The sequence below is a fragment of the Typopeltis vanoorti genome, chromosome 3 (assembly GCF_054136105.1).
Source record: "Typopeltis vanoorti isolate ZY-2024b chromosome 3, IOZ_Tvanoo_1.0, whole genome shotgun sequence".
Lineage (NCBI taxonomy): Eukaryota > Metazoa > Arthropoda > Arachnida > Uropygi > Thelyphonidae > Typopeltis > Typopeltis vanoorti.
Genome location: NC_143551.1, coordinates 157,278,617 through 157,297,589, shown reverse-complemented (window position 1 = coordinate 157,297,589; position 18,973 = coordinate 157,278,617). Strand labels below are relative to the sequence as shown.

Genomic DNA, 18,973 nt, shown 5'->3' with positions numbered 1-18,973 from the left:
TAAAGAACGCATTAGGCGCACTAATCGAGGGATTGCTGTACTAGCGCTGAGTAAACATTTAAAAGATGCAATGTTGAAGGTAGACAATGGCAAGCATACAGTTTCTCAATGTGACTATTTTAAAAGAACAAAGTAGATAGGAATGTATCAATAAAAGCATAATTAACATCATTCCTATTGTCTTGAGGTCATGAAAAAGCGTCTGTATGTGTAAAACTGATGGAGGTAGAGAATAAATAACAATAAATAAACTGGGTCTACGGTACTTAGCCAAAAAAAGGACTCTAAATCAGACAGCTATGATAAGAAACAGAACTTTTTTGGGTGATTCTCTCCGAGCATTTCTACAGATGTTTACTTACAAAAGAAACATTTTCATGTTGGAGGACTGTCGGGAGAAAGTGTTGTATCATGGAATATGGACGATCACTCGTGACGGTATATTGGTATATATACCGTCCAGACGTAACGTGCTTGTATCAAACATACTTTCTGATGGAATGTGGACATAAGCCATGCCAGAAAAATGCACTCCATAGGTTCATTATGAAACTACGAGAACTTTCTGCACCTAAATCACATATTCGGAATAGAACTCATCTATTTGAGTAAAATTTGATAGGATTCTACCAGTCATATCACATGACGTTCCATCAATACCTGCCAAATGTGTGGGTAATCATGAAAGGTGGTTCTGTCATATAAAAGAAATGGTATATTGAAGGATGAAGATGATCGCTAGGATAGTAATCTAATGGACTTGGATCGGAACTTCACTATGGATATTCTACTCTGTGAAGTCCTCTTCGGATGTTGGACAAAGGTTAGGTTACGAGGAACGTCTATCGTACCATATTTATTCTTCAATGATAAAGTTTTCCCTTCTTTTTTCCCCCTCAGGATAATCAACCTTCCGAAGAAGTGAAAAAAAAGTTCACAGTCTCCGCAGACTTTGTCGTTGAAAGTGTTTGCCAAATATACCAACAATTAGACCTCTTGTAAATGATCATACCACTGCACGAAATGCTAGTGGGGAGAGATGTACACATTTCTCCATTCTAACCTGTACAAGACGGTATAAAAATAACTCGGTGCTATTTTTATATCTGATTTTCTTGTGAAATGCCAAAAATACTTATTGCAGAGTACTAAATTTCAACCGTGGAGCTATGAAAGTTTGTCAGAGTGAGTGCGTTCCTTGTCATCTTAGATATGAGATGTTCGGTGAATAAAGAATATCGATAGAGATTGGACAACAAATAGAAGGTTAAACTTTGTTATTTATTTGCAAGTACATAGTTAATTTCCAAAAAGTGCTTGTACTTTTTGGAAAATAACTAGGTCCTTACAAATATATGCGGTCAGAAAAACAAACCTAATATATATCGGATAGACGGATTCGAAGAAGTCTCTTTAGGAATGAAGAACAATTTCCAAAACTCAACCGAAAACGATAGTTACTCACTCGACACAATAAAATAGATGATGAAACAGGATAGAAATAAAAGCAAAACCTTCGATAATGTCAGAAATAAACAAGGTTTTTATATTTCATTCGCACATTCTATTAAAGCTAGGTATATTAAATTTAAGTTCGTAAATTATTTGCTGTTTGTATGATAAAGTACTACTGTCAAAAAAGTTTTAATATATCATAGTATCGACAAATAATTTAATTTATAAAGAAGAAAAAAAATCACTTTTTATGACCAAGTATGCGTACAGGCGTAACTTAAACACTTTCAGAATTTTTATTATTATTTTTTTTAAAATCACAATGGATCTATTGTGTTAATAATGATACCTCTAGCCGTGACCATAAATTTCTGGGAGTAACAGATGTTTAATAACTATTTTTCTGGTCATGGATAGAGCAGAAAATCAACCTGTTTTGTTTGTTTGTTTGTTTTTGTTTTTTAATATTAGTGGTTTCCCTACATCATACCATCAGCGACGCCCTTGGAGCAAACAGGTGATAGCGGATAAGAACCAGGAACAAGAATTGCTAATCGCTGTCCTTGTCATCTTAGCTAAGAAGTTAAATAGCAGTATGTGTGGAGACAGTTAAACGTTTTGTCTTCTACCGAAAAGAATGCTTTCACACATTTCTGACGATAATAAACTAGCAATATGAGAGAGAAAGAGCAACATAGTTTAAGGATACCAATGTGCAGATACAATGTGTGGCTAACATTAAAGGAGGGAAAAAAGGAAAGACTGAAATTGAATTTTAAAAATATCCAAAGAAGAATAAACATATTCATTCTAAATGTATTTTACAAAATCAAAAGTCTTAAAAATTCATTTATACAGAATAAAAACTAAAACTTTAGAGAACCGTGTGCAACCTATAGTTCATGTATTTCCTATTTTGGAAATATTTATAACTTATTGCCAAGCTTGTATTCTCAAGTTTAACTTACTTGACGAAAATACTGAAAATTCATACCATTTTTATTATTATTATTATTATTATATTTCTTTTCTATGGTGTTGTATTTAAATTGCTGGAATAGTACGGGGGGGGGAAAGAAAATGAAAAAAAGAAAAAGAATTACAGATGCTCAGGAAATGATATTTAAAATTTGAATACATAATTTAAATTCCAGCAGAGAAAAGAACTATAATAAAAGAATCATTTTAAAGCTTTGATTTTCAATTTTTTTTTTTTTTTTTGGCATTTAAACTAGTCCTTCGGAATCGGGGATTACTCCATAAAACTTAAGCTTGCTAATTAATAATAGCGCTAAAACTATTTTCATCATTATTCTTGTTTGCACAATCCATAAGGTTAGCGGCTCTCTCCAAAAAAATTCTTTAACACTTGCTTACCGAAAGGGGGAGGCGCTATCGTTGAAAAGCACGGGGTTAAATGGGCAAGTCACAGATTTCAAACCAGAGAGCAGATGGTTAGTGCACTAGTTGCATACCAAAGAAGATATATTTTGTAGACCGAATAGCCAGGTTCCCCAATCATCGTACTAACACAATTATATGCTAAGAGAAATGTACTTGAGTCGTAATTCAAGCAAGAAATGCGCAAAGCGTCTTACCTCACATGCACAACAGCCAACTTGCAACAATCTGCAGAAACAAAGTGGCTGTTATAATAAATAAATATGATAAAAACCGGGTTGTTTTTATTCCGTAACCCTTTCCATCCTGCTGGTTCTTCCCTCCACTACATTTCTAGAGATATATGGTTGTTTTAAATTAGTGAAACGGCAACCAAGGCAGATGATAAATCGTTATGTTATGCCACCTCCCCCCCCCCCTTCCTCTCTATATGCATGTATTCCCGGATTAGTTTGTCTTTTTGCTGAAGAACGAAAAATCTCTGGGATTTTACTTATAAGACCAGATAATTCGGCCTTTGGCGGAGGGAAGTTTCCTCACAGGATTTTAGCCAAGGAATTTTTGCATTCCAAAAAAGGATATTTCTAGAATGCAGCTCTTTAACACCATGCCGAATGAGCTTATGAATGGCTTCTAGCCGAGGATTGGATCGTATCAATCACACTGAGAAGGATATGTCTAGAATGTAGCCGAATATGTCTAGAATTATCCCTAACTTTTCACAGATTTCGATGAAATTTAGTATAGGAATTTCTTATTAAAGTCTTTCCAACTTCAAATCATGCTTAGATTGAACAGTTCGTATTACCATTTATTACAGTCTCATCTTATAAAACAGCCTATTTAGCATTCGTTTTTTTCACTTCTATGATTCTATCTTTCTAGGGACAATTAAACAAAGCATAAAATGTATGCTAAACGTCTTATTACAAGCTTTGAGCGAAATTTTTTGTTTACTTTAAACTGCATGGCTTTTGTATTCAATTTGGCATTTACTTCGCAAAATGCAGATATTAAGTATGTGAAGATCGCTATTTATGAGATAAGGGATCAATATAATATTCGATCTACAATAATCTTAGGTGGTAGTATTAGTAGTGAGGGAATATATTACTACAAATCTCCTGGTAAAGTACTTTAGAAAACCTTACTAGCCCCTAGTTTGCAGAGGAGTTAGCGTATGCATGTATGTTTGTAATTATCATTATTAAGTTGGAGATGAATTTCATTGCCCAGTGTGAGACTATCTCACTAACTGGAGGCCTGAAATGAATTGGAAAAGAAAAGTTCCATGTTTGGTCTCTAGAGCAAGGTTTCTGGATTATATATAAAAAATAAACAAATAAATACCATAAATTTTTTTTTAAAAAAATCCCTAAGACCACCTACTGATGTACTATAAGTTACCAACCTTTCGTGGGTCAGAATGACATATACAAAAAAAAAAAAAAAAAAGCATAAATTTCCACTGTTTTTTTCTGCTTATGCTGAACTCTCATCAAAGAATCAAAGGTGGGTTATCGGTCTCATGCGGTGGTGGAAGGGTTTTTCATCTGACAGAATAGGAAAATTAGTATATGAAGGATATGGGGGGGGGTGACTAAGTTGTTGTTTGGAATTAGGGTTGAAGCAGCTAACACTATGAGGTCAATTAACAGGCATAAAATTCACTGGCCTCATAGCCTTAGTTGCTTCAACTTAATTCCAAACAACTACTTAGTTATTTCTTGATTTATTTTTGAAAGGATGGAATTATTTCGTCCAATTTCTGTGCTGTAAGTGTTTCGAACTCTTATGTGTGATTTTGATTTATACTGTTCCCTTGTTAAGTATAACGAAAATAATCTGGGTCATATGTATGCGATTTATTCTATATTTAATCTTCAAATGATCTTAAGATTCAGTTTTTGCATTCTTCGATAATTTGAAATGATGGTATTCTATGAGGTATAACGGCGTATTAATTTCAACGAAATACGTGAATCTCACTACACGTAAATCTCAATTTTAATTTTTAGCAAAACATTTTTTCCCACTCACTTGATTACAATAATAACTCGATCTTAGACAAAACAGATTCATCCTAAAATAGAATTAATCTGTAATCTATAGTGCGCTGCCCAAAATGGACAGCGTAGGCTCTGAGTATTATTTTATTAGTTTTTTTTTCTTTTGTGAATAACATATGATGAAGAAAACTGTGGTGCAGTGATCTTTTCAGATCTACTTTTTCTAAGTGGTTTGTTTTTCTTTTTTAAAAAATAAAAAATAAACCACTAATTAACCTTTGATAATTCCAATCCTGCGATCTTTTGAAAAAAAAAAAAAAACTTCTCACGCCTGAGATGATTCCAAAAATATCCCTCCAAACATCCTCAAACTCAGTATAAAAAACAATATTTGCATTAATCAGTAAAGTGAACTTGTGAGATGATGAATGGAGTTGATGATTGTACTCCATTCCTCGTATTTAAGATTTTTCAAGGAACCCTAAACTGTAAGGATTGAATCGGCAAATGAGTAGTGCTTTAAACATAGTGCTCTAAAGAATGTATCTTTATGAACCAACGATGACTATATATATATAGTCATCGTTGAATCGTTTAAGTCCTGGTTTTCTTTTTCCTAATGGCTTGTATTGGTAATCTTTCTGTTTTCATTCTTTGAACGTGTTCCATCCATTTATGTTCATATTTTTTAATTTTTTCTATTACTGGTTCTTGGTTTAATTCTTTCATAATTTCTTCATTTCTTTTGTGATCAAATAGGGTATACTTTGCAGTTTTTCTCATAAACTTCATTTCTGCTGTTGTTAATCTTTGTTTGTCTTTTTGATTTATTGTCCAAATTTCGCTTCCATACATTAAGACTGGTAGGGCTAATGTATTGTATACTTTTAGTCTGGTTTGTTTTTGAACTAGGTTTGGTTTAAATATAGAGTTAATTACACCTGTTATTTTTAAATATTTTGCAATTTTTACGTTTATATCTTTTTCATTTTCATATGTAATCGCACATACTAGGTAGTTCAATGAATTCACCTGTTCTAAGATCTTGTCCTTTAAAGGCCATAGTTTTATATTTTTCTGTTGATATTATCATACTATAATCTTTGGATATCTCATTTAGATCTAAAATAGCTTTGTGTAGTTTATCTTCAGAATTTGTAATTATTATTTGGTCGTCGGCAAAGAGGAGAGTGTTTAAGTTTACTGTAGGAGAAAGTTTAATTCCTTGATGTAATGTTTATTCCATTTAAGTAGATATTACAAAGAGTTGCTGAGAGGGGACATCCCTGTCGGACCCCTTGGTTTATCTCTCTCGTATATGATAGCTCGTGATTTAATCTTATTTGTATATGATTATTTTCATATATACTTGTGATATCTTTTAGGACATTATTTGGTATTTGTCTTTCTTTTAATATGTTAAATAATGTTTCTTTTAACTTTGTTCAAATGCTTTTTCAAAGTCAATAAATGCAATAAGTGTTTCTAAATTGTATTCTCTTCTTTTCTCTATTATTAATTTTAGGCAAAAGGCCGAGTCTATACATGATCGTCCTTTTCTAAATCCATTCTGTACTTCTAAAATAAAGTTTTCGGAATATTTCATTAGTTTGCTATTTAAGATTCTGCTATATATTTTGTAACAGGAATTTAGTATACTGATACCGCTATAGATTTTAGGGTCATCACTATTGCCTTTTTTAAAGATAGGAATCACAATTGTTTTTTTCCATTCTATTGGAGGAATACCAGTTGAATAAATTTAATTTAAAAATAATAAGAGTCTTTCTTTGAATCTAGTTCCTGCATATTTATATAGTTCTGAACCTAGTTTATCTTCTCCAGGTGATTTTCAACGGAAAATCACCTGGAGAAGATGATTTTGTGTGTGTGTGTGTGTGTGTGTGTGTGTGTGTGTGTGTGTGTGTGTGTGTGTGTGTGTGTGTGTGTGTGTGTGTGTGTGTGTGTGTGTGTGTGTGTGTGTGTGTGTGTGTGTGTGTGTGTGTGTGTGCGTGCGTGCGTGCGTGCGTGTGTGTGTGTGTGTGAATTTTCAGTTAAAAATCAAAAAAAAGAAAAAGGACTATCTGTATTATAAAATTAAAATAAAACACGTATATATCTGTACAGCGTTTTTTCACATATTGACATTCATTCAAATAAATATTAGTGAAAAACTGAAATAAATTATGTATTAGCGAAAGAATGAATGTTAAATATATGTGTATTTGATAATGATTCCCCCTAAGATCACAATTCTCTTCTTTCCTCCCTCCCCCCCGAAATAAAAACGAAGTCTGGATTCACGTCTGTATTCAACTACAAAAATATTAACATGCGAGTAATATTGTATATCACTAGTTTTTTTTATATATATATATATATATATATATATATATATATATATATATATATATATATATATATATATATATATCTTAGGACAGTCCTAAGAATTGCTCATTCAAATACTTGTTTTCCATTTCTTCTTCAAACAGTTCATTTCAGAGGTATATATTAATATAGAATATACGAGTACATAACAAGTTGTCAGTGTTCCTGTATTTATATCGACTTTTTTGTTAGCAAGTATTGATTTCATGTTAACATGATAAGGATGGCAGACATTTTTATATGAATGGGTGCGTTTGGCTGAGTGCTTTGCTTTGTTGTCATAAACAGTCACGAGCGATGAGGGGCGAGATTGTATGGTGTGGAGACAGTGCTTGTCAGTGTGGTCAATAACAGTATGCATTCGTCTGCTCGTAAGGTAAAACTGCCGGTGAGGTATAGGGGTCAAAATGTCGTAAGAGAAGGAATAAACAGAGCTGTGGTTTGGCGCCCAAAGGAGGCTTTTATAAGTCATATATATAATATTTTAAAAAATCGAATCTCCATTCCAATTTCTCTCTCCCTCCCCTCTAAAATATGAAAGTAACAGCACTGTTTTTCGAAAAACAAACAAGCGTTTAAATTGAAGGCCTGTACTAAGCAATCTAAAGTACTGAGGATTAATTTACCGATATAGGACTACCTTCCTGCTTATTACTGTTCCTAAAGTGGCTTGAAAAATTTCATATATATATATATATGAAATTTTTAAATATATCTTGCCATCTTTTCTCTCGGTGATAGTCATTAAACTTATTTTATAATATTCCAACCGAGTTAAAATGAATTGTCAATATATATATATATATATATATATATATAGGCAGGTAGGTAAAGAGAGAGAATAATATATTTAATATAATATTTATTAACGATTTTTCCAATCCCTGACAGCTGCAAAATCATTTATGACATCATAAATCCCAACACATTGAGCCGAAATCTTTCCATCGTCATTATTATGCAAAAATTAATGCTATCCATATACGGATGACGAATTACGCATACAAAAACTCGATTTCAGATTATAAAAGTAAAGAAAATTATTAAAAGCAGTATTCATTTTACTGCTCATCAGTTTCTTTCTACTACTTATTTACTAGGGCAAGAGCTATTTATTAAACGTCGTACATCATTCACGCCCATAACTCATTTGAAAAACTCACTATTCATTGGCACTATAAGTCCTTGTACAAATTTTATTCTGGTACAGTATTAATAATGAAAAAATCATTGATAAATTCACAATAAGCTCTCTGAATGAGATAAATCTCCAGTTTTAACCATAGTACGGTTTAGCATGGAACTGTTCAAAGTTTCATAGCGATGTATGGTAATGACACTGTGTGCTTTTCCAGGATGGGTTGCCATGTGCGAAGTACACCCAATCTTCCCTTCCCTAATACTGGGGGGAGGCCTTCTTCAGCAATGAGTAAGATCAGAGGTAACGCATACCCATATACAGTACAGCAATCCCTCGATTAATGCGCCCCGGATTAGTGCGCCTATATACATCTTAAAAATAAATGTTACAGATTTTAAAAATTTTCGATCTACACATTTTTTATGGCTAACTATTTTAAAAAATCATTCACCAGGATGAAATAAATTAGTTACCGATTTGAAACATTTTACAAAGTTATTTTTTAATGGCATACTACACTATTTCCATGTACACTATGTTCCAAATTTACCTCCAACATTCCTGTCGTCTGCTTTACATTGCATTTTGCTGATCATATCTCGCGCCATTGCTTTCCTTACTTTTTTATTTTAAATTATTTTCCTAACCTTTAATCATGAGTAAAAGAATTAGTGACCAAAACATAGAAGTGTGAAAATGATTCGAAAAGTAATCTGATTGGAAGAAAAACCTGAAATAATAAAGAAAAATGAACAAGGCAAGTCCAGAGCAAAGATAGGACAACACAAAAATTGGTGAATCAACTGCTGAATACAAAGAGAAAGGTAAGGCTGCTTCAAGTTCATCATGCATGAACTCGAAATCAAAGTATTATAATGATTGAATTAGAGAGACTTTTTTTACATGGATCGAAGATTGTAACCAAAAACGGATCCCGCTAAACAGTGGCCTTATTAAATCAAAAGCATTAAATCTCTTTGTAACCTGGAAAGAAAGGGCTATCAATGATGGAAAAGAAGAATTCCACGTTATTAGTGCTGGGTGATTTGAGCGTTTCAAAAAGAGAAATAGCCTACATAATGTTCTAATCACAGGCGAAGCTGCAATTGCAGATAAGGAGATATCCACAGATTTTGAAGAAAATTGTGTAAGAAGGGGACTATTGTGATCAACAAATATTTAATGTCGATGAAACCGGCCTTTTTTTGGAACGAATGCCTTCCAAGACTTTTCTAACCAAATCAGAGAAATTTCAGCCTGGTTGTAACGTCAAAGTCGAATGAAATTACTGCTAGCAATATGCGAGCAGTTTGGAAGCACATTCTTCCACATTGTGCAAATGATTTTAGAGGCTTTTCAAATGAATCTGTTAATTAAATCTCATTCTGAGAAGTTGAGTGATTCCGACCTGCTAAATTTAGATGCACAGCGGGAAGATCCTGAAGAATATTGAAGAAAATTTAATCACTGACAAGCCCAAAGAGGTTTCACAGAAACAATTTGAAAATATTTTTCGTACAATCGAAGTTTTTCAGCAGCAATGTTTAGAGACTGACCCTGGTGAAGAGAGAACCAGTAAAATTTGCAGAAGAGGCAATAGGGCCATACCGTCAGTTTATGAAAAAAAGAAACAGAATGTCCGCCAAACTATGTTAGCTCAATTTTTTGTTAAGAAGCAGAATAATAAATTTATATTCTGAATATGTTTTATTGTCTTTCAGCTTCATGGTTTTCCTTTAACTAGGTCCTGAGACATACCCTAATTCTTTTATAAAAAAAAAATTAAGAGTCAAAAAAAATTTCAGGAATGAATTATACTTTTTCCCATAGGTTACTATGGGAAAAAGTATATATTCGATTAGTGCGTTTTCGATTAACGCGCCTGTTTTTAAAGAACGCATTAGGCGCATTAATCGAGGGATTGGTGTATATGTTATATAGACTGAGTTAATATTTTTTCCCTAAGCCCCTCGACATCTTGAAGGCTTTGCATAAATAATCCACTGTTAAATACTGTTTTATATATACATATATGTGTGTGTGTGTGTGTGTGTGCTTAAATTCTAAATTTTTTTCCTCAATTCCTTTTCAGAAAATTGGGGGAGAAGAACTCGCAAAAGATAGTGGATGAAGGTATACCTCTTAGTTACATGCTATATACCTATTTTTCGTTGCCACGTCAACAGTTCAAAATTGCCATTTTTCGAAAACAACTCGATGGAGAGGAAGAGAAAGAGAATGTTTATAAGGTCGGTAAGGGAAATAATATGACCAATTGAAGGTACAATTACCTATCTTCCAGAGGGAGTGAGTGAGTGACAGAGAGAGAGATTGACATTTTATGTATATCGGTTAAAAACAAAGAGCAGCACTTTCCTGACTGAAATGACGAAAACAGTAAAAAAATTAAACAACACAATTCACAACTGAACCTAGTTATGCATTAACTTTATTTGTAAAAATAAAAAGTAGTATATTGCGTGTACTGTATTTTCAAAGGACCCCTTCCACAGAAGTTTACCAATGCAACTATATTAGCTTAAAATGTACCCCACAAATTCTTATACTAATTAATAACTAAAATTACAATAATCCACTTATGGAAAATAACGTTATTTTCTGTCGATATTGCCCAAGTTTAATATAACACAAAGAACTTTTTTTTTTTTTATCGAAACAACAAATTGCTTCTTCCATCAATCAATCCTCGTTTTTATTAAGTTAAACTACGCCTATTGAAATTTCTTATTCCGAGCAGTTGGCCGGGCCGTAATGCAGAAGGATAAATCCTTCCCCACAGACTCCCCTCTCAGGAGTAGGCCATAGGCAATCTGTCGAACATCCCCTAGGAGCCTAAGGCAAGGGCCTCTTACAAGCAACAAGTCTGGCCAACTTTACAGACGGTGTTTAGCACCGTGGGAACGTTTCTCGCGCATGCGTAGTAACAGCGAAGGCAACGCTCCGTACAACGTTCGCAGACTTCCTCCATTCACGAAGGGTAGTCTAAGAAAGACGTGTACAGAAATAGAAAATTTATTTTCCCTCCTCTTCTGCTTCCTGCACATATTGTTAAATTCTACTATTTATTATCTATGTGACATTTTTGTGTGTATCGCTGTTCCCTGCGTATATTTTGAATGGGGATTTTTTTTTTTTTTTTAGATTTATATTTAAGGAAATTTGATTGGACAGAAATCGCTATATTTCGTTAACCAATTAAAAAACAAAGAATGCATTTCCTTTAGACTTAACGAAGCGTATCTGCTTTGTTTGTCAGTTACGTCAGTTTATTGTAGATATTTCTCATATCGGTTTCGCTCTAAATGGATCTGCCAATTAATTTCTCATAAATCAGCCGTTAACACTGCCTCTGGTAACTCAATAAAACATACTATCATTAACTTGCACACTCCGTAAAACTGGAAAGAATGCTTTGCGTAGATCATATTCCCGCGAGGTTTAATGCATTCAGAAACATCCGATTATTAATATTATTATTATTATTAACCGATATCAATATGAGGTTCCCAGTTAATTTTATTGTTCGATTTTACATTCACATATATATACAATCAGGAATTAGCTGGTTTCACCATTTATTATGGACAAATTTAGTTACAATCAGAGTCCATGTTTATTTATACCAGTTCGTTTCTTTAATAAATAAATAAATGAATGAAATCCAATGGTTAAAATAAAAATTAAAGTGATTCGCTTTAATCCCAATAAAAAATCAGTTATTAATACTTTCTTTATTTCCGTTCTTTGATAATCTTCTTACTGTAATTAGTAAATGTCAAGCTATTGATATGGAAGAATTATCTGAACAAGCAAAATGAACTGAGTATATAATATACTAATCAGCAATGCCATATCCTCTGGGCAGTCTACTCTTCTGTTCAAGCAATAGATCAAAATATTTTTAACAGAGAGACAGAAAGTAGATAAGATCTCTCTCTCTCTCTCTCTCTCTCTTACCTTGGATATCATCAACTTCTTCAATTTCCCTTTCTTACTATTCTCTTTTCTAATCCCCCCCCCAAGAGGCCCCTCTGTATTTCCAGTATTGCCAGCTAACACTAAAACACACAGAATCTTCCAAGATAAGATGCCTTAAAAACTAATACTATTCCTAATTTTTAATTATCTGCTGGAATATGTATTCCATGTTCCAAAGAAATAACCCACCTAATTTTCCAAACTATGAGGTTCTATAAATATAATACTTTTAGTTCACTTTCTTTTAGAGTTATGTGAATACAACTAAAATAAAAATCTCTGTTATCTCCATCCCTTCCAGATGAAGAATTATAACATGGTCTTTTTCAAATACCTATCCCCCCCCCCCAAATACACAATAGTAACCAATCATTTTTGACCATCATTAAGTCTTGGGTGCTAATGCTATAATAATAATAATAAACTGAGATATGTTTGCTGTCAATATTAAATTTGTCATTTTTATGAAATAACCACCAAAAATGACCAAGAACAACCAATGCCATACATAACAAATATCTACAAGATAAAAGCAGGCAAGGGGGCATGCTTTTTATTATTACTATTTTTAATGGCAATTCTTTCCCACAAAGTTTTGGAAACATAGCAACACATTAGTATCACTGATGGGTCAAAAGCCAGGAATCCTGTTACAAACAAGACATGACCTCATTTCTTCAATACTCAAAGTATTTGAAGTAGTGTCATACTGAGCCACAAAAAATTATCCAAAACTTAAAGCCTTCTGAAAGAAAACATAACCACCACGAATGAATTTGAATATGTGGTCTAATGGTAGTAATGGAAGTGTATTATCCATTCGCCAACCAAAAGACTAAGCTAAACATTACATGAAAGTTTGTAATGATTAGCAACCAATGTCAAATCGGTGGTTGCAAATAAGATGGTTTGTGTATGGATGATAGTGTTGTTGCTAATTAAAAATGATGGTGTAAATATTTGTATCCCTGATATAACTGAAAACTCACAATGAAACAAAAAAATTGTCAAAATACATAAAAAGGCAATTTTTCAAAGTTCATAATATCAAAATGTTCTGACAGGATAGATAAATTTCTTAAAATAACAATGTCCAACTTTCCTTTGCATAAACAGATTATATATTGTTACCCAATGAAAAAATCAAGTTTGATCTACTTTTGATAAAAGTATATATATATACTTATATATATAATATTATATATATAATATTAAATTTTAATATTATATATATATATATGTTAAAGATACCAAGCTATTTTATAAATATAAACCTGGTTTTAATCCATTTCCCAAGTAAGCAAACAGACAAGTAAGTCAAGTTTGCGCCTGCAAGTAGTGCAAGTCTGGGCAACCTGCACGTAGTGCAAGTCTTAGGCAACTCGTGGTAAAGGCGGAATAAGCTCTGATCACTATTCTTAGTATTTACCCTTAATGCAAAATGCATCTCCTTGAGGAGATGTATGATGCTATGCATTAAAGGCAAGGGGCCACTACCCAGACCAGTTTCAACCTTTATTGAGGTCTCATCAGTGGGAGCCAGGCTTAGAAATACCAAGGTTTAAGTAATACAGAGCTTATAAATATTTTACCAAAACAAGTTACCATAAGGTGCTTTGACCTTATTAAATAAAAATCTCATGATGAGAGATAGATATAGATGTATTATACCCAAGGTAAAAAAACTTTCTACATATATTTTTATATATTTAGAGAGAGAGAGAAAGACAGAGAGAGAGAGAGAGAGAGAGAGATTATACTATATAGAGAGTAAATATATACTATATTTACTCTATACAAATCCAAGCATTTGCCAAACAACAAATTTCTGTTCCCACATTTTAAGTGTTTCTTCTAAAATTTTCTATTAAGGAAAGAGCAGCAAGGTTAATCAATTATGCTGTGCTCACTGACTCACTTCATTCTCTCTACTTTTCAATCTCATAAATAATAAACAGATAAATTTAATAGCAACTACAATTTTACCACTTCCTTCAAATCTCTTAAATTATGAGTAGGTTTCATTCATCCAATGTGAATCAAACTATCAGTCTAAATGGCCATCCAGAGAGCATGGTATTAGTTCAAAATCTCTTAGCAACATGGATATATCTGCATGTCCTTAGGTGGGCAGCAGAAGATTTTCCTTACCTAATGTGAGATCACTGCCCTACTTATTATTAGAGACCTTATTTGAAAAAAAGTAAAATGCTTTATCTCTAGAGAGAGGTTTCCAAACCCTACCCTTAGTTCCCCCATGGTACTATAAGTTTACAACCTTTCCTGAATGGAATTATCATATAAAATAAAATAAAAAAAAGAAAAGAAAAGAAAAAAGAAAGAAACTACTCACTCTCCTGTTTGTTCATCCTTTTTATTTTCTGAAACCTTCTTTCATCAGCACCTACCAAAATATTAATGCTGAACAGCTGTATTATTCAGCATTAATATTAATAAATCTTAATTCTTCCATTTAATTCACACCAGACAGGCTACCCACAATTCTTCAACAATGAAAAAAAGAAGAAAACACAGCATTTAATCTCTATACCATATAATTCAGCAAATTGTATGGTATAGAGATTAGATGTTCTTTTTTTCCCCCTCTGGACCCAAATTAATTTTTAAAAAATCCCACAAAAAAAACCAGTTGTTGTTTATTAAAACTTTTAGAGAAATAATTTGGTCTTAAAAACTATAAAAATGCAGGTATGGTTGTTGCTGTGAGGGATTCTGCCCCTGTTTTCCTCATCTGTCCCATAGGACAGGAGGTTGTGCCTTCAAATGAGGGACTTCTAAGTATGTATTTTATTTTATTTTTTTGACTGCAGATCGTGTGTCCATGGGCTGGTTTGCCTGTTCTGAGGGACGAAAAACCCGAGTTTCCGGGAGAAAAACTCTCCACCTCCGTATGAGACCGGCTCACTCACCTTTAGTCGAAAGAGACCAGATAATGGTTCCTCGCGTCATACACGGGAATCGTACCTATCCAGGTACGATTCCCGCCTTTTCCCACCAAAGGGCTTCCTCTATACCGACTGAGCTACGGAAGGTCAATACAGATATGGTAAAAAGTAGGATTAAAGGACTTGATTCAAAATATGGGGAGCAATAATTTAAACCAAGCCCTTACGTAATGAGGCTAGTTGTTAATTGTGTGTTCTTCTAAACAGTTTTTAGAATGAGAAATCCTCCCAGCTCAATATGTGGCCAACTAACTCACTTTCTTCCGAGAAGCCCTATAAAGGATCCTTGAACCAAGATTTTTCCTATTGAAAGGCGAATGGCCCGTCGCCCTCGCTACAAAGACGCAGTAAAAAAGGGGAGATGTAACTTTCAAGCATGGCGAATATGGACAAATATAAGTATAATAAATATAGTTATACAAATAGTACAAGGAAGAGAAAAAAAAAAATGAACATTAAAAGTTCAAATATTGTGCAATAATTTGAGCTCCTATTAATAGCTTATTCTTTTCACAATGGAACATGCATTATTATAGCGTAAAAAGAAATATCTTAATAGCTGGGCAAGCTAAATAAATTCCTGCTACCACCTATTACGTAGTGGGTGTCAGACATTATGTCATTTTACTCTTGCGCTGATATAAAACAGTGCTAGTTGTCAAAGAATGTGCATAACTAATACGATTAAATGGAATAAAATGTCGTAAGCTCAGAAACATGGAATTGTTATTATCGTCATCACGGTGCATATGAGGTCAGCAACCACGACTTACACCAACAAACAACCTGATGCTTTATCAATAATAGTTATAATGAACAAGGAGTAAAATTTCTATTATATTTTGATTTACGGGTAATTTCGACTGCTATGTTCTGATATTTTATTTATTTGCCTGAAATTTTTTTTAAAGAACTATAGCTTTCTTTCCAATCGTACTAATGCTGAAAACAGGCCAAGAGGAGCAAAGCTATAGACACCCACAAGACTAAGAAAACTCAAAAAATAAAAAAGTGACAAAAGATCACCGTAAACGGAATTAAAATGGGCATTCGAATTCTACGAATATAGTATAAAGAATTTATATTATTTATACTTTATACCTGTTCATATGTTCTCGATTATGGGGTGAGATACAAAATACAACCCTATGCCGAAACGTATTAATAACGATGCAGGTTCGTATGTTCGGAGATAAACAAGATACTACCGTTGTCCCAACAGAGAAATTTAATACAGTAAATATTCTTGGGGAGTTTTTCACACGTTGTATAAAAGAGTGATGAAAGACTAGTTTTTGCATAATAATAATAATATAAACATAATAGTAAGTAAGTGACAGCGAAGTTGGATTAAACTGAAACACCTACCGGTAGCTCCTAATTAATATTTTTGCAACAACAGCTCATTTATCAGCTACGGTGTTTTCGATATGTCTATCGGCATAACAAAGCATCTTGGCTTTGTGCCGATAACATAACAAAGCCAAGTAAGATGTTATAACAAAGTTGTTATGGCATCTTACTGTTACTAGAAGCTTTTACTGAAAGCATAAGTGAACTATTTTCCTCGCTGCTACAATTTACCTTTCATTCGAAGAGAACAACGACGCAACTCTGAAGATGACCAGTCCACTCCAAAACATTTTAGAATGCCAAGCAATAAAGCGATATATTTTCGTTATCTCTGAAGAAGTACGCCAGCAGAAACTTGACAATAAGTACCAGTAAAGAGATGTAATTGATCAGTAGAGCAGCCAAGAGTCATATAAATGAAGAACAAACAGCATGTACGATAACTCTGTACGAAGATGAATATTATTTGAGAACGGGCTAACCTAAAGTAATATTTACTTCGAATTTATTTTAGTTAGCATACTCAGGATGTTTAAGTAATTTAGTAATACACGTTGGCACTGCAACTGGAAGGAAGACGCCACCTGCAACTTTCCGTTGGAAAAAAATCTTGGTTTCGAATCTTCATGATTTCAGGCACCTTTATATTGGCCTTTTTAAATATGCATCCGGTTTCAATAGGTTAGCAGGATTTTTTCTACAGGCCAAGTGGACAGAACGCACACGTAATTAATAAACAAAAATGCAATCAAGTTAAAAAAAAAATGAAATACATGCATTACACCGCAGTTAAAAGTGCCATGTGATATGCAGCTTACCAGTTGAACTTTTTAGCATTTTTTCTCAAAATTGGCCATTTTTTAGGGTTCCATAATAGAGAACGAATTGTTCAATTTTCACTATCGATATGCCATAATAAATAATTTTTCAAGCCATCACAGACGCAATTGTATCGCAGCATAAATTCAGTCGGACTGCTAGTGATATCCTGCAAGGAACTTCTATCGGCATACGTTTCAAATTATAAATATGATTTTAGTCTTGTTTTTATCCACGCAAAACTTTATTGGTGAAGAGACAATACATATCTAGTGTTTGTGATTAACTAGTATGCTCTTATACAAGGAAGAAAACAAAAACTTTTGTATGGTAAATTGCTGAAGCCCTTATCTCTTAAACATGGCTTAAGTTTGTTTCTTTGTTCGTAAAAGCCTTGATTAAAAATAATAATAATAATAATAATAAACTGTGCCTTCCGTTGTAAACAACAACAACAAAAAAGTCATAGGGATCTCAAGTTCGCAATTTGGCCATATAATTCAACTCACTCTAGGAACAACTAAGAAAGGTTCATCACCTTCATTACGTAAAAAAAAAAAAAAAAATTCTTTACGTCAACAGAACAGAACAATAACAACAGAAAGTGTTAATATAAAATAAGTATAAAATACGTACTGACTGAAAGAACTGACTATTATGAAAATCATCTATACACTTGTTTTAGAACTTCTTTCAATCACCACTGGAAAATCACAATTTCTATTGTGTAACGAAATGTTTGATATCAAAGAAATGTTAAACTAGTTTAGCCAGTTCATCAATATATCTTATTCTAATTCTTTCCTCTTTGTTATAACGAACATGACAAATATTAATGCTGAGACAGCCATGGCAGTAGCAATGGCAACGAATGGTATACTGCATTTATGCTGACAAATCTGTAATTTGCTTTTCCCCATTTCCGCACTTACCTTGTACAGCGTTTGGCCCTGCGATGGCCAGTAGTACAGCAACGAACACATAAACCCAAGGTCGGTGCCGCATTCCGCTGAGCTCTAGATGCTAGAGAAAAGTTATTTCCGATTTGTTTGGCACATCCAGAATATATCCAAATATCAGCGATATTATCCACTACAATAAGAAACAAATAACACACTATATACTACATATAAAACGTAACAGCCTAGTTTCAACTCATCAATTCACAACAGTACATCCAACAGTCAAAGACTACTTTCGTCCGACCTGTTGTCTGCTTCTCGGCACAAAGTGCACCCTTCAGGAACTTCATTTCGGTATCCTTCCGCCATTCAACTTTATGAACAATAACGAAAGAGCATTAAATTCTTAGCTTGCTTGCTGATTAAAATTTAATTTTTCATAAATTAAAACATTTATGAAAGTTGATATTTAGTAACTAAATTTGCATTTTGTTTTCATATTAAACAGTTATTAACTGATTATCTTTACAGTGGTTG

The 18,973-nt window shown here is 33.2% G+C and overlaps 1 protein-coding gene across 1 annotated transcript in view; it reads right to left on the bottom strand.

The window, feature by feature from the left end:
* Window positions 1–18,762, bottom strand: part of LOC150108695 (uncharacterized) — a 191,321-nt gene extending 172,559 nt beyond the window's left edge. The window contains exon 1 of the mRNA XM_090416158.1: window positions 18,467–18,762. Within this exon, the coding sequence (XP_090272284.1) occupies window positions 18,467–18,539 (73 nt within the window). The 5' untranslated portion in view covers window positions 18,540–18,762. The remainder of the gene's footprint in view (window positions 1–18,466) is intronic.
* Between the last annotated feature and the right edge of the window lie 211 nt (window positions 18,763–18,973).